Genomic DNA, 17,534 nt, shown 5'->3' with positions numbered 1-17,534 from the left:
GAACTGCCAAGCCATGTCTTCCCTGGACCGGAAACAAGCATCCTGGGAACGGTTTCGGATTCATAATCCTCATCAGCCAGGCTATCTTGAATCCAGTGGCCAAGTGAACAAGGGACTCACGTCTGAGTATACCCTGCCACACTTAGGGCGAACAAAGCGATACAAAAGGGGATGATGGACGGAGCGCTTGAACAAATCAAACACTCACCCCCAGTCAAATGATCTGGGTTTAATCCATCACCACCACATCACTGTCACCTACACAGTATTGAGTTGCATGCATTCCTCATTGTTCTCCTTGCATCTTATCTGCCATTCTTGGAAGACTCTGCAGCTGCAAATTGGTACTGGCCTGCTTCTTCCTCTATATGCCATTTCACAACCCTTTGATATTTGTTATTTTACAGCTACAGTATGGGCATCTGCCATCTTGGAATGGAAAATTAAAAGATATTAAAAAGGCCACCTCAGTGTTGTGATACATACATCATTGTGCTGGAGCCATCTATTTTTTGTTTTTGCCAATGCTGTTTAGCATCAGCAATAGGTACTGGAAAACCCAAAAGGTCAACTAAAGCTATACAAAAGGCAATGACTATTGGCTTTGCCTATGCTTATTTCCTAAATAATCTGTACAGTTCTATTCATGGGAATAGAACTGTTCTCTAGATACAACAAAATAGATACCACCACCACATGCAGCCTTCACTTCCGATAGACCTGGGTGCTTCCATCGTGTAAATGTGACCCTGAAAAGGTTCAGAAGGAGATAGAATGGTGGAACCCAGTGAAAGTGAAGTTAGGGAGACACTTCCACTTACTACCTCCAAGGTGGACCATAACAACTGATGAATCCTGTAGAAAGCTGGCTCTGTATATGGTATCACCATTAGGTGGTTATACCGTGCACAGAGTCCACCGGTTCCCAAAAGTGTACAGGGCTCAATGTAAAACCCAAGGTGCTCTATTAGTGGTAGTGTGGGCAAGCATCCTTAGGCCTAACACAGAGGTTGACATTTATTGCACAATATTGACCTATAATGCACACACAACTCAATCAGGAATTCCACACCAATTGAAGAAAAATAAATGTTGTCTTTTATTTTAAGACATAGATCTTCGCAATAAGGTACGTATGTTTTTAAATAAAAATACTTCTCACTTTGATAAATCAGAACAGAAGAGATCAATGTTATCCTATGGGGAAAACAAAATCTTGGTTAAAAAGGTAACACACTTACAATTCCAGTCTTCAGGAACAAAAGGTAAGCAAGGGGAAGGGCTAGGCGAGTACTAAAGTTACACCACCAGCGCACAGGGGTGGCCAAGTGCAGAGGTAAAAATTGGAATTTGGACAATTTCGTTTCAATGGAGAATGGGCGGGGGTGCCTGGAGCAGTGTGCTGGTAGGTAAGTTAATCGGTTGTAGGGGCAAAGCTTTGGGGATTAGGACCAGCACAGGGGCGGGGCACACAGCAGCACCAAACATACACCACCAGCGCCATATGAGCGGCCGTGCGCAGGGTGCAATTTCAGGGATGGGCATCCAAAGTTGTTCAATAGAGATTCTTGTTCCAGCAAACAGGCTGCATGGAGTGGCATCTGAGGTTGCAGGAAGGAGACCAACGACAGCAGTGGTAAGAAGAGATGTAGCGCGTCATAGGGGCACCGTCAGTTTAGCTGTCCAAGGCCCAGGGGCTTCAGGTGCAGGGGTGCCTTTTGACGTCAGAGTCTTCTCACTAGAGCCAGTCACAGTCAGGGCGAGCCTCTGGATCCGCACTACAGGCGCTGCCGTGGAGATCAGGAGACATCAGCCAACGCTGGACACAAGGTCAGAATCGCTGGGAAGACTTCACTGTACAGATGAGCCACTCAGACTCGGGCCTTGGGTGCTGAGTGGGCAGGGATTGCGGTTCCAAATGGATCTGGAGCATTTGTAGTAGTTTGCCTCCCTATCTTAGGGATGGAGGTTTCAGAGGTGGGCATACCTATTCTCCTAAGTTTTCCCGCTGGTTTTCCCGCCCAAATAAGGGGTTTAAACCAGGTGTTGCCATCTGCTGCTAGCAGGTGAGGGGTCGCAAAGTAGCAGGCCTTTGAAACTTCCCCCTTTGAGCACTGGCACATCCTGGGAGAAGAGGTGTGCATTGTTTCTGGTCCGAGAAAAGAGGGGCTCTCCACCCAGGGGACCAGAAACATATCTGGTGGTGGCTGGCTGCCTACAGCAGGTCGGAGACCACACCAGTGTTGGTAGGCCAAACACTCCTGTGTTCAGTGAAGCCATACTGGTGCTTTGGAACTCAAGTTGTTGAGTTTCCAGACCATGTACTCTCTATGGCGTAAATGGCACTTACAACATTAAGGAACGGACTCTAATATTGTAGGGGGCATATCTGCTCATGCAGGTTGAAGGCAGGCAGCACAAGCAGTATACCACCAGAGGCATGGGGGTAGGAGAGTGCAGGGTGCAAAACAGCGTCGGAAGCCCATTAGGTTTCCATGGAAATCGGTCACTGCGAAAAGAGGCTGCAGGCTCTAGCTGGAAGGTGAGTCAGGGTGAACCAACAGGTGGGTTCAAGTCTTGCGATGCTACTTTTTCACTCAACATGCGTTCCTGAGGCTCATAAGGTTCGAACCAACAAATCTCAGCATGCCCAGCTCATGAGATCGCGTAGTGGGTGCTTTTCTGCACCCTTTCCTTTTGCTGCATTACAAATTGCTGCCTTTAGATTGGAGCAACCTGTTCTCATAGCAGGAGTCCTTAGCAATGCACTTGGTGAAACTCTAAAATGAATAAACTTTTCAGATATGGTCCACTCTTAGTAGTTTGACATATTTGCTCCAATGGCTAACACTGTGATAAGTTCAAATATCGATCTTCAGCTCCCTGTAAACATTATCTGTAACAATAAACTGAATTCTTTGCAGCCTTTAACATTCCAAACTTGTAAACAGGGGCACAACAAGTATATTTGTAGATACGAGCGCAGGAGATGGCTACTGGATGAGAGCACTGCTGAGAGTGTTAGAACAGACACCTAGCAAATTGATCCTTAGCCAAGGGCGGCTAGATCATGGTAATCTCACTGTTACAGGAGACCCTGAAACCAGCATTGGGAATACACTATTATGGGACAGGAAAGAAACTGGCACTACAAGAAAACTATGCCATGTGCATAGTGATACATGGACATTGACACCGGGACAACGAGAAATGGCAGGCGGTACACAAATACTCAGTGGAATAGGGAGATTTGAAGTTGAGACAGTGCAAAGACGAAGGCAGTAGCATTTAAAGATCAATATTCTGGAAAGGGAAGCTCAAACTTCAGCATATAGGAAAAGAACTCAAGTGGTAATAGGAAAGCAAAAAGGAGTAGTTTCTGTCCTGTAACTCCAGTTCTGTAGTAGGGGTATCTCTGTTATAGTCATAATCTAGTGAATAGTCCCGCCCATGTGCGTGGACCCCGGAGCAATCAAAAATAATCTCTTACAGTGTCAGAAAATGCAGAAAATGCATAGACACTTAAGAGAGAATTTAAAGACAGATAATGCAGCCAAAAAAGGCTACACTGTCCAGTACTTCAACTAGAAATTCCACCACAAAATCCACAAAACAGCAAAGCCTGTACAGATTTCCCTTGCTTAACAGCAAAATCCCTCAGGAATGATAGAGAGAAGAACCTGGACAGACAAGCCCCATATGCTGCCATTATGTGGCTTAATTAGGATACTGTGCCTTTAAGGAACCTTCCAGAACCTTCTCCCAGTATCCCAGAATGCATAGCAGGTCCAACTTAGTTTCAGTTCTTTTTGAAGGCGTAGAAAAACGCCAGACCTGTAGCATTATGAACATGAATAACTCTCCACCGGGGAGGCGGGAGGGCGCTTATGACTATAACAGAGATACCCCTACTACAGAACTGGAGTTACAGGACAGAAACTACTCCTTCTGTAGTAGGGGATCTCTGTGTATAGTCATAATCTAGTGAATAGAATGGCAAGCCCATCCCCACACCAAGCGGCGGTGGAGAATAAAATAACGCCACTACTGTGCGAACAGATTCCGCAGCGAAGCCTGCCCAACCTGAGCGTCTGCCCTGGCATCAGAGTCCAGGCAGTAATGCTTATCAAAGGTATGGACCGACTTCCAAGTGGCCGCCTTGCAGATCTCTGCAATGGGAACATTACGGAGCATAGCTGTCGTAGCAGCCTTGCCCCTGGTGGAATGAGCCTTAGGTTTGCCCCCTAAGGTCTTATTAGCTTTGTAGTAACACAACTGTATGCAGGACACAATCCACCTCGAGATGGACTGTTTAGAGGTAGCAAGACCAGTCCTGACTGAGCCATAATTGATGAACAATTGGTCTGACCTACGAATATCTTTAGTCTTATCAAGATAAAACTTCAGCACCCTCCGCACATCCAGGGAATGCAAAGACCTTTCCGCTGGAGATGAAGGGTTCTGAAAGAACGTAGGCAAAGTGATAGTCTGATTGATATGAAAATCAGAAACAACCTTGGGAAGAAACTTAGGGTGAGTACGCATAACAACTTTAGCATAATGAAATACAGTATAAGGTTCTTGGCAACACAATGCCTGAATCTCACTCACCCTGCGGGCCGATGTAATGGCCACGAGGAACGCCGCCTTCCAGGACAGGTGCTGCAACGAAGCCTTATGAATGGGTTCAAAAGGCTCCTTCATCAATCTGGACAGCACCACATTCAGGTCCCATGAAGGCGAAGGAAGCCTGACAGGAGGGAACACTTTCTTCAAGCCTTCCAAAAAATCTTTGATCACAGGGATCTGGAAAAAGGAAGTCTGTGAAGGGCCTTTCCTGTAGGCAGTCAAAGCAGCCAGATGAACCTTAGTGGAATGGACATTAAGGCCCGACTGCGCCAGATGTAGCAGATAGGGAAGGATGACATCTTCCTTGCATGTCGTAGGGTCATAGCTCTTAGACCTACACCAGATGCAAAACCTCTTCCACTTGTAAGCATAGGAAGTCCTAGTGGAAGGACGCTTAGACTCTTTCAGTATGTCCATACAATCCTCTGGGAGATTCAGATGGCCATATTGCACTATTTCAGGAGCCATGCCGCCAAACTCAAAGACGAGAGGTTGGGGTGCACCATCCGCCCCCCCGAACTTCGTGAGAAGGTCCGGCCTGCACGGCAGCTTCATGTGAGGAAGGAGAGAACGGTGGAGCAGGTCCGTGAACCACCACTGTCTGGGCCATTCCGGGGCAATCAGAATCATTCTCGCCCTGGACTGGGACAACTTGATGAGAACCGCCGGAATCAGGGGAATTGGTGGAAAAGCGTACAGAAAGCTGTTCGACCAGTTGATCCATAACGCATTCCCCAGCGTCCCCGGCTGGTAGTACCTGGAGGCGAAGCCTCGGCATTTGCTGTTTTCGGCGGTGGCGAACAGATCTACGTCTGGAGTCCCCCACCTTGCGAAGACTTCTCCTAGTACTTCGTCGTTTATGACCCATTCGTGGTTTTCCTGAATGAGTCTGCTCAGTTCGTCTGCCTGAACATTCTGCACACCTGGCAGATGGGTGGCCGTTACCGACAGTCCTCGAGCCAGAAGCCAATGCCAGATCGCCTGCGCCTCCTGCGACAGAGTGCGCGATCTCGAGCCCCCCTGCTTGTTGAGGTAATACATCGTTGTCGTGTTGTCCGTCTGAACAAGCAGAGAGTTGGTCTGAAAGGACGGATGAAAGGCCTTCAGTGCCAAGTGAACAGCTCTCAGTTCCAGGAAATTGATGTGGTACGTGGACTCCGTCGGGGACCACGTCCCCTTAATTTGCAGGTCTCCGGAGTGCGCCCCCCAGCCTTGGAGAGACGCATCCGTCACGATGGTCTGTGTGGGAATGTCCTTGTGGAAGGGAACCCCTCTGAGGAGATTCTCCTTCGAGCACCACCACTTCAGAGACTGAAGAGCATGTAGAGACAGTCGTATCTTGTCGTCCCAAGAACCTCTCCTCTGGTCCCACTGATCCTCCAAGCACTCCTGCAGAGGTCTCATCTGTAGCCGTGCGTGAGGAGTGAGGAAGATGCAAGAGGCCATCGATCCCAGCAGAGAAGACACCGTCCTCACTGTTGTAGACGGAGTGTCCAGGAGAGCCCGAGCCTTCCGAACGAGCGATAAACGTCGCTCTTCCGAAGGAGACACGCTTGCCGACAGCGTATTGATGGAGGCTCCCAAGTACTGGATGCACTGGACCGGACTCGGGACCGACTTGGACATGTTGATGTGCAACCCCAGCTTGTTCAAGAGAACACACGTCTTCTGGAAGTGTGCTTGAGCTTCTGAGAAGGAGGAGGCCTTGATCAACCAATCGTCCAGGTACGGGTAGACAAACACCTTGTTCTTCCGCAGGTGTGCTGCTAGCACTGCCATACATTTCGAGAATGTCCTGGGTGCAGACTTCAGCCCGAAGGGTAGCACCGTGTACTGATAGTGATTGGCGCCGACTTGAAATCGCAGAAACTTCCTGTGTTTGCATGCAATGGGCACGTGGAAGTATGCGTCCTGTAGATCTATGGCACACATCCAGTCTCCTCGTTGCAGCTGAGGGTAGATCTGATGCAACGACAGCATGCGAAACTTTTCTCTGCGAATTCACTTGTTTGCCTGTCGCAAATCCAGAATGGGCCTGAACTCGTTTTTGTCCTTCTTGCGGACAAGAAAGAACCGAGAGTAAAGACCTCTTCCTCTTTGAGACAGAGGTACGCCTTCGATCGCCCTCTTCCTTAGCAGAATGTCCGCCTCCGCTTGAAGCTCGCGCAGTTGATACTGCGAGCTGACGGGAGGAATCGATGGAGGAGGGCTGGTGAAACGTAGACTGTATCCATTGCAAACAATATTCAGCACCCACTTGTCCTGAGTAATTTTTCTCCACTCTGCCAGAAAAAATTGAACGCTTCCCCCCACCGGAGCGGGTAACGGACGAGGGGGAAGTAACAGCTCAGGGACGGGACCCGGCCGGGCCCTTGGTCGCGGTAGAGGACTGTTGACGACCTCTACCACCTTGGCGTTTCTGGAAGGGCCGCCTGTACTGCTGCTGCTGTTGCTGCTGTTGATGTTATTGATGTTGTCCAGCAGACTGACCCCTTCCACGACCCTGCGACCCAAACCGACGTTGGTACTGTCGGAAGGGTTTCTTTTCCTTGGGCTTCTCCAAGCCCACTGCCGTCAGGGTCTCCGCCTCGGCCTTCATCCTGGCCATCTCGTCATCCGCGTGTTTCCCGAAGAGGGTATCTCCGGAAAACGGGAGATTCGCCACGCGTTGCTGTGCTTCCGGTTTCAATGACGTCAACCTGAGCCAAGCATGGCGTCTCTGGTGAATACCGTGGCAATACCCGTGCGCGGACAGCAAGGATATGTCCGCTGCAGCGCCGATGGCCTGGTTAGAGACCAGCATCCCCTCCTGGACGATCTCCATGAAGTCCTCCTTGCGGTCTCGAGGGACAAGGTCTGCGAACTGCTCCATCGAGTCCCACAGGGACCGGTCGTAACGCCCCAGCAAAGCCGAGTCACTGGCGGCCTTCATCGACGAGGCGGATGTCCCACACGCCTTACGACCAGCAGAATCGATCCAGCGGCTCTCCTTGTCCGGAGGCACCGTGACGCAGGGGAGGTGGCATGAAGCTTTCGTGCAGCAGTCACGATGACTGAATCCGGTACCGGGTCCTTCCTCAAGAAGGCTGGGTCTGAGTCCGGAGCCCTGTACTTTTTTAGGATCCTGGAAGGTGCAGACTTCACCGCTGCCGGCGTCAGGAATAGCTGTTCGGCGGGCTCAAGGAGCCCCGGCACCAGAGGCAACAGGGGGCGAGACAAGTGCCTTTTTTGTAATGTCTCAAATATCACCGAGGTAGAAGTCGTAGGCGCTTCAACCTTGATGCCCAACTTCGCCGCTCCACGCAGGAGAACCTCCTGAAATGTGCTTATATCGTCTATCGGAGACACCCTAGTCTCCGGCGAATCGGACAGCGTGGGCGAGTAGGAACGGGTCCCAGAGGGAGAACGTGACCTGGACCGACGTCTCTTGTGGTGACGCCTGGATCGTGAGGAAGATCCATGCCCACTCCTCGATCTGTCCCGTCTCCCCGAGCGAGACCTCGACCTCTTGGGCCTCGGACGCTCCTTCGGCCTCCCAGGGTCAGGAGTCCTAGGCTTCTTAGGAGTCTTCTTCGGAGGCGTCGGAAACTTAGGCATCGACACCGCCCTCGGCGCGACCGGGGGTGGAGGAGTAACCGGACGCGGGGTCTGCGGAGCCGGCTTCGGAGGTGGGGTCGGGGCCTTCGGAGGCGGACCCTTCGGCACAGCAGGCCGCGAAGGAGGTGTAGAAGGCTTCATCGGAGTATCCACCCCGGAATGCGCCGTTCCCGGCGAGCCACCATCTCTTCCGGAGCGTGGGGAGCCCCCCACAGTCCTGGGCCTGTCCTTCGGACCTCCAGACGCTGAAGATCGGTGCCCAGACGCCGACCGATGTCCCCTCGACGTCGAACGGTCCTTCGGCGTCGACTGATTCACACTTCTCGACGTCGAACCGTGTCTCCGTCTCGACGTCGACCAGATCGACGAGCCACGAAACCTCGACGACGGGCGATGGTGCCTCGACGGCGACCTCGACCTCTTCGCCGGCCTCGACGTCGACCTCTTGGATCGTCTCGACGTCGACCCTTTGGATTTTCTCGACGTCGACCTCTCGGACCTTCTCGACGTCGATCTTCTTGACCGTCTCGACGTCGGTCTTTTAGAGTGCTTCGACGTCGACTTCTTCGGCGCCGGAGACGCCTTCGACGACGAGGATCCCCTCGACGACGATGTCCTCGACGGCGAACGGCGGTGTCGCCTCGACGGCGAGCGCCGACGCCGGGCCCTCCGATGTCGACCACTCGACGCCGACACCGACGACGAGGAGATCGACACCGGCTTCGACGGCGGCCGGAACACGTTCCTCGACGTCGACGGGCGACGTTTTCTCGACCCAGAGCCCTGGGGAGACCTGGAACTGGCCGTTGACCGCCCCCTCGACGTCGTGGTCAGCGCAACTGACCCAGACGGAGATCTTGGGCGAGGGCTGGTCTTCCTGCCCCTGGGGAGCCCCCCAGAGGCCTCAGCATGGGTAGAAGGAGCCCCTCCTGACCCACCTCGTGCCTTCAACCTTCTCTCTTCAAGTCCCTGAAGCCTGATCTTCTTCCTCTCCTTCAGGGTCCTTCCAGAGAAGCCTCTGCAGATCACACAGTCCTCAGGAATGTGGGAAGAGGGAAGGCAGAGAATACAGACCTCATGGGAGTCTGACTTGGCCTTCTTCCTTGAGCACTCAGGGCATTTGTCGAATAATGCAGGCATTATGGACAAAAAAGAGTGCAGCAACACAGAAAGAAAGTCACCAAAGTACTTTAAAAGCACCAAAAATCGAAATTAGTGTAAAACACTAACAAAAACCCTTGAAAAGGGAGAGCTCAATGCTCCAGGGTCCTGCTTGCAGGAGCCGGAAAAAAGAACTGAAACTAAGTTGGACCTGCTATGCATTCTGGGATACTGGGAGAAGGTTCTGGAAGGTTCCTTAAAGGCACAGTATCCTAATTAAGCCACATAATGGCAGCCTATGGGGCTTGTCTGTCCAGGTTCTTCTCTCTATCATTCCTGAGGGATTTTGCGGTTAAGCAAGGGAAATCTGTACAGGCTTTGCTGTTTTGTGGATTTTGTGGTGGAATTTCTAGTTGAAGTACTGGACAGTGTAGCCTTTTTTGGCTGCATTATCTGTCTTTAAATTCTCTCTTAAGTGTCTATGCATTTTCTGCATTTTCTGACACTGTAAGAGATTATTTTTGATTGCTCCGGGGTCCACGCACATGGGCGGGACTATTCACTAGATTATGACTATACACAGAGATCCCCTACTACAGAACCATGACACAGCGAGACACCGGCTCTGACACATACTTGGACACAGACAGAGAGACCATTAAATGATCTGGTCTTTTTATGCAGGTTGTCCCAGTTTTTGGGGAGTTTACCGCTTTGTTTTTACATCTGCTCTGAGCAGTGCAGTGCATAATGAGTTATATGTCTTCAATTCACACTTGTGTGATATTGTACAGGGAAATAATGTTTGTAGTACCAGATTAGACATACATTCATATTTAAATGTATGTAAGCTATCAAATATTCAGGGAATCATTTCCTCACACTCAAGAATGGCAGTGGGATTAACTCAGCTAGAACAAGAGCCCTTATTAAGTCATAAACATTTCCTTTATGCAAGATAGTACTTATTTAAGGATGAATCGTTGTGGTTCTCTTAAAACGATGTTCACAATTAAATCACTGGAACTGCTACATTAAAGCATAAAATTCCAGGGAGAAGCGGTGTCTGACTTTCATTTGACTACACAATGTTGTTAGAACGTTTATGCTCTAAAACGTCTGCATTTGTTCTGGAAACTCACACTAAAAAACATTAAAATTGTTTCACATCTGCAATACATAATCTTTTGGTTTATAAGGTGGGAGCGAAGAATATAATGAACTTGTTATATGAACAAAGGGGGATGACTCTTTCTGCCTCCTTAACTTACTTTTCTGAACTGCTGTAAGGAAATGTCTCTTTTTATGGTCACCCCCCCCCCCCCCCCCCAAGTTGTGGACTAATGCTGCTGGTTTTTCAAATCAAGAGTGCACAGACGCCTGCGACCCAGAGCTTAGTGCCTGTGCCCTTACCCACATACTGATATGTTGAATTGGCTTTTACCTAATTGGCTGAGCTATTTTTTATTTATTTATTTATTTATTTTCTAAACTTCTAAAGCGCAAACAAATACCACGAATGGTGTCTCGGCGCTACGCAGATAGAGAGGCACCTCCTGTGCATTATTGAATGAATAGCCAGGTCTTCACTTGCTTTCTAAAAATCATCAGTGAAGAGCTGCTTTTTATATGGTGGGGCAAGGTATTCCAGAGCTTCGAGGCGGCCACCAAGAAGCGTCTGTCTCCCCATGTAACTGTTCTCACCCGTTGAATGCATAGGGATGCGGATGAGGCAGATCTTAACGCTCTCTTAGGGACATAGACCTGCAGTGATTCCCTAAAAAAGTCAGGTCCTTGGCTATTCAGTGCTTTGTATATAATACATAAAGCCTTGAATTTGGTTCTCTTTTTTACTGGGAGCCAATGTAGTTGGTAAACAATGGAGGAGATGGGTGCGAACTTGGGGGTTTTGGTCAAAATTCGTGCAGCGGCATTCTGCACCATTTGTAGCTTTTTAAAGACCTGCTCCTGAGCATTCAGCAGAAGCCCGTTACAGTAGTCCACCTTGGATAATACCAAGGAGGACATAAGGGTTTTCCCTGCCGACAGGGAAGGTAAGGTAGCAACTTTTTCACTTTTCGTAGCGTGAAAAAGGAAGAGGAGACTGGCATGATTGGTGAAACTTAGTTTGTTGTCAAACAACACTGTAAGACTGTAAGACTTCTGTAAGACTTAGTATAAAGTACCCAGGGCATGTAAGCTAGAGGGTCCCCCAGGACTGTAGCACTGGTTGAGCCACCCTGGTTGAGACAGAAGTAGAACACAGCTCCCCAAACACCATTTGCAGGCTTGAAGGGGCAGTTTTAACTGCTGGCCCGACATTGCAATTTAAAATAATTGCAAAACCTGACTTCCACCTGGTATATGTAAGAGTCACCCCTACGGTATGGTGTCACACAGTTCATGGGCAGTACTTTTACAATTTTTTACTGTGGAAAAGCTTAGTCGCTAGATTAGCAAGTGCAGGGTTACATACTGGCACAGCCCCTGTAATGTGCGAACTCTGGAATAATGCAACTAAAGTGGGTTATCCAAGGTAGCAAGGAACTCACGACATTAAGTCCGATTTGATTCTCAGGCCGAAATTAATGTGATAAGTTGCAGTGTACAACTTTAGCAAAGTTGCCGCTTTGTTGCCTTCAGTCCTCTGTGCCCATACTGGTTGCACACAGGGTCCTGTGGCCGCAACAGCTTTCTGCCCTCCTGGGGAGATGTGCTAACGACTGTCATGAAGTCAAAAAGGTTTCAACCCAAAAGGCGAGTTTCAAAGAAGAAGCCGCCTCTGAAGTGCAATTTCGGAGAGGGGCTACTCTGTTGTTCAGGCAGATAGAGAGGGGAACCCAGTGGTCAAGCCAGTTTCCGGTAACCAAACCTCTTGGTTGGGCTAGGGAACTCACATGCCGGGAGAAGGGTCCTGCCATATTTGAAATGGGCTGCATGGTGCATCATGGGATGCCCAGATGTCACACTTTGCAGGAAGTGGTCATCAGGTGGGAGTGAACATGGTAGGCAATTGGCTAGCAACCACATCCTGCCCTGATGACATTTTCATATATTTGTGATAGGTTACATTATTAACACTAGCATGTAGTAATCAGTGGCTCTTCAGGGACAAGAGAGGCAGTAGGGTTGCTCAGGAGGGACATTATAGTAGTCTAGGATTTTATAAAAAGGTTGACAAATTATTGTAGTCCACAATTCCTTCCCTTGTTATGTTTTTTGGTAAACAATAAAAATAGCTAATGGATGGCAGTGGAATGAGAAAAATCCTCCAATATCTGTCAGAGCAAGTGAAATCAAATTTATCATAGGAAATTAACTTACTGAAGAGTTATATTATTATTTACCCAAAAGACACCCTGAAAACTAGCCAAGCTAAAAAATTACCAGAGAATAATTTGCCTTATTCCTCCACTCCAGAGTGTTTGAGCAAGGTTCAGAGACAACGATATGAGATTTTAATTCATGGGCATATTTTTGACCAAAGGTTTCATTGTAAAAGCCACAATATCATATCAGACCAAACGTAATCAAAGTCGTCATAAGAAATTAACTTACAGAAAAGTTATTTTTTAATCCAATAGACACATTGAAAATTAGCAAAGAAAATTAATTACCAGAGAATAATTTGTCCTACTCCGTCACTTCAGACTCTTTAAGTAAAGTTCAGAGAAGATGGGGTGGGAGTTTGATTTATGAACATATTTTCAATCAAAGCTTTCATGTACACAGTACAAAACAGCCCAAAGTAATATAAATGGCTTTATTGCTAATACATAACCTCACCTTGACATTCTGTGCTAGGATCCCCCCAGTAAAGCTCTTGGCACTCGCTGCAAGTGCGTCCTCCAAATCCTGGCATGCACCGACAATTCCCAGTAAACTGTAATGAATGAAAAATTAGAATTATTAGCAAAGCTTCTGGACCAAACATGTATGCTCTATTTAAATGATCACATGTGTTACAACAAAAGCAATAACAGTTGTTGAAATCAGCCATGAAAATGAAAACAACATTAGGACAACTCTATAATGCAGAGTGATGGATGAAAGACTGAAGAATGGTACACAGTCACTAACATTGCAGTTGGAGACAAAGTCCCACCTGAGCAAGGGAACCTACTTTTATTAGGTTGCTTTTGAGACTCAGGTAAGCAAGTATCGAGTACAAACAGTTGGCCATCAGGAGCCACAAGTATGTACCTGAATCATAAGCCTATGAGAACCAGCGTAGGAAAGTGCCCTTTTGACATGGTCAACACCACTTCTTGCCTGGTATCTGATGTGATTTCGACTGGAAGTGCACTGGGCCCCTGCTACTAAGGTCCCCAGTGCCAGATCTCTTTCTCAAAACTGTACAATTGTTTCAGCCAATTGGGAATACCTTTAGCATCCTCTGTAAGCCCCTAGTAAATCGTACCTCTAGTGTGTAGGGTCTGAGGTACTAAAGAGGGTCCCGAAGGGCTACAACACAATTTGTGCCACCCTGAGTGCCTTCACTAACCCCAGTCAAGACTGCCACTGCAGGCTGCGTTGTTTGGTGCAGACAAAAGTGAAACCACAACATGACACGCATCCCTGTGGGCCATGTCCTCTAACACTACATGTAATATTTGTAAGCCACCCCTACAGCAGGCCTTGCAGCATTAAGGCAGTGCGCCTTATATTTCATGGGAGGACAGATCTGCATCAGTATATATGCCCCTGTGCTGGTCAGTTCCATTACTACCAGGGCAAGTGAGCAGGGAAACAATTTTAAAACATGTGCTGTACACTGGTGAAAACAACTTACCCAGCTACAGGATGGCTTCACTGAAAATAGGGATGTTTGGTATCAAACATCTTGTATTAATAAACCCACACTAATTCCTATGTTGGATTTATTAATACATGCACACAGAGGGCACCTTACAGGTGCCCCCTGAAAAACTACCAGCCTCTAGTGTGTCACCTGACTGGTTCTTACCAGCCTGCTGCCACAGAATAGGTTGACCCCCCAAAGGGTGAAGGCCTTTGCTTTCAGGAGGTCAGTAGCAAAGCCTGCTCAGGAAGAGGGTGTTCACCCCTCTTCCCACAGTATGACCTGCTGATTAGCATTCCAAAGCAGGGGGAACTTAAAAAAAAAAAAAAAAAAAAAAGCTACTGCCTTTCAGAGTCAGGCTTCCCTCGCAGTAAAGGAAGCCGGCCCCCTTTGTCCATAGTACTTTGGCAGCTGGCCAGGTGTGAAAATTAGCTAGTCAGGTAGGCGTGCCCACCCGCAGGGTAGTATTATCCCTAAGGTGGCCTAACCTGAAGTGGACATGATTTTTCAGAGTTGGCCACCTTTGTGATGGCAAACGTAGGAACTGTGGGATAGGGTTAAGCCCACTTCCCAAAGGAAGTGGTCATATAAGGGGCGTAGTGACCCCAAGGTAGGTAGCCCATTGGCTACTACCCTACACTCCCTTAACACCACAAAATTCAGTATTTAGGAGAACCCCTGCCACCAGAAAAGCAGATCCTGCAGACCAGAAAGAAGAAACGGGATGTGAAGAGTTGCAAAGAGCAAGCAAAGAAGAGTCAGCAACTGACTTGGTGCCAACCCTGTCGGCCTGCCTGCTGACTTTGACCATTGCACCAAAAGACAACTTGTCCTGCAGTTGCTGTATCTCCAAGGCCTTAGAGACCTGCTAGCACTTCACCCAGGAACCCAGATCTCCTGTGAAGCAGAGGACTTAATTTCCTGCTTTCTGCAGCCACCCAAAGAGACCTGAGAGGACTTCAGGATGGCGAAAACCCGACCCCCAAGGACACCACTGAACCTGTTGCTACCATCCCGAGTTGAAGTGGGCCAATGGTGCTAGCATGGTTCAGCCATTTAGAGACCGAGCCCACTAGGGTTTCACCCCTCATGGACTCGCCAAAGTCGCCTGCAGCCTCTGTACGCAGGCCTCCTCTACAGGGTCTGTTCCTGGTAAGATAAACCAAACGCCTAAGGACACCTCTGCACCCGTTGCCCCGTGGGTCCCTTGCTCGCTGTGCCACTGGTTTCAAGCTAGCTGGCTGATGAGGAGTGATACACCGAAACCAGTTCCATGATGCTTGTTTACGGTCCAGGGAGGACCCATCGTGGCAGTTCGGGCTGGACTGTTCCCATGAGGAGCAGGGTCAAGACTGATTTGCATATGGCAGGGTCTAAACTGGGGTGGCGTAGTGAGCAAAAGAACAATGGATTTAACCCAGATCTCTTGACTGGGGGTGAATGTTTGATTTCTTCAGCATTCAGTCCATCATTTGTTGCCGCAGCATGTTTATTCTGAAGGCAGCACTGTCATTTGTAAGTAAACTGCAGCACCACTGTTTTATAAAAGTCTCTTAAGGTTTATACCTAGTTGTTCCTATGGAGGCTGTTTCCCACCACATCTTTCACTCACATGAAAACAGAATCCTGCAAAAAGGGACAATCTTATCTTCTGATAGCACATCTTGGGTATGGCAGAAGCACGCTACACAAATGCAGAGATCATAAATTCCAGGTACATTTGAATACTTACCTTTGGATAGTCAGTACTTGGTTTCCTAATGTTTGGGCTGCATTATTTTTTAAGCTTTGCCATTCCTTCAGTTTTGAAGGTCTTGTACGTGACATGCTACCAAAACATGGAACTTAATTTTCCTAATCTTACTTTCCTTTCCTGCTTTCCTTTCCAACAAGCAGAGTGATTTTGATGCTAGCAATGTTGGTCCTCATTATACTTTGTAATATGTGGTGGTGCCTTCATCTAATAAAAGCAGCCACAAAAATAGTGATGAACCAGTATTCAGTGACCAAGATGTAATTCAATCCCAATGCCTAGGACCATTGAGGCCTGGTTTGGAGGCTAGTTCTGATTCAGGACACTCCTACACATTGTCCAGCAGGCAGCAACTGAAGAGACTTGACTTTCTTTCGACTTTGGAAAGGTAGGATAAACAAACGCTCAGTAATGTCTTCGTCCAGGGGTTATTGTCCTGCGTGACCTGCCACAATCTCTTCCACCCTTTCTTTGGAAGATGTATATCTTCGTGCGCAGACATGTCTGATTCACCTTCAGGGACCGTATTACATAAGGTGCTCCGGAGGCTCAACTGGTGTTTGCGCCCGCTTTCTGCGACCCGGGGGCACTTTGGTATTATAGAAGGGCGTGCAGACTCTTGCGCATCCCCTTCTATAATACGGATAGCGCTGGTGCACTTAAAGCACCAGCGCTACCAACAGAGGGTGTTCCCTCATTTGCATAGGGGCGTGCCCCAGTCAAACAAGGGAATTCCTTTGACTCTGTGCCCGCACCATATTACAGAAGCAGGTACAGAGTCAAAGAAGCCCTCAGGAGGCGGACTGACAGTGAGCCATTTAAAAAGTGGGGCACTGTCAGCGCGCCTCCTGACAGCAGCCTTCTGCAGGGGGTAAAGGGAGTCCCGTGGACCCACAGATATCCCCTTTGAGGGAGGTGCAGTCATGGACTGCACCCCCTGCAAGTGGATCACTACACCCCTTTGAAAGGGCAGGCGGGTGCCTCCTGCAATGTGAAAACACAGAGCAGCTGCTCCTTGTTTTCACATGAATTTGCTGTCCTGCCGGCAGCGCACTCACCCTAATGGGGTGCAAACAATGACAATATGTAATACGGCCCCAGAGCGGCACTGGAGGGACCAGGGTCACTTATACAACTGGATTTTTTATCCAACGTTTTCAGTATTTATTCTGTTGTCCAAATAATAAATGGCAGAAGCATTAAGCATTTCTAACTATTTTAATAATTTCTGAAAAACTTATTGCACGCAGGATTCTTGTACAAAATGAACATACTCTGGACTTGTCTATTTTTTATTTGAAAGATTTTCGAGAAATATGTCCTTCTGAATCTTATAAGCATTACTGGGCCTCAGTGGTCTGTAAAACTTTGAAAGTCTGTAATAGTATTTGTTGGTAAAACTTAAGTAGTGTCTTCATGTTACGCTTTTTAATTAGCAATACTCTTGAGAAACATTTTTCTGTTTTCCCAAATACTTTCAACATCTTACAATAGTTTGTAGCTTGAAGCTATGCTGGATTTGAACACAGTGCATTGTTTCGCAATCTAGTATTTAGGTCCAAAAAGTTCACTATTTTTTATTTTTTTTAATTTTGGACGTCGACCAGAGAAGGAGTCATGCCAACCTCCTATAAAGTGAACCGTCAGCCCATT

General features: G+C 48.2%; 1 protein-coding gene across 1 annotated transcript in view; it reads right to left on the bottom strand.

Moving 5' to 3' along the window:
- LAMB1 (laminin subunit beta 1) overlaps window positions 1–17,534 on the bottom strand; it is a 298,596-nt gene that overhangs the window by 94,885 nt on the left and 186,177 nt on the right. The window contains exon 23 of the mRNA XM_078680114.1: window positions 13,114–13,210. Within this exon, the coding sequence (XP_078536240.1) occupies window positions 13,114–13,210 (97 nt within the window). The remainder of the gene's footprint in view (window positions 1–13,113; window positions 13,211–17,534) is intronic.

The sequence above is a fragment of the Lissotriton helveticus genome, chromosome 1_1 (genome assembly GCF_964261635.1).
Source record: "Lissotriton helveticus chromosome 1_1, aLisHel1.1, whole genome shotgun sequence".
In the NCBI taxonomy this organism is placed as follows: Eukaryota; Metazoa; Chordata; class Amphibia; order Caudata; family Salamandridae; genus Lissotriton; species Lissotriton helveticus.
The sequence above is the reverse complement of the archived record's forward strand: the minus strand, read 5'-3'. Positions and strand labels throughout refer to the sequence as shown.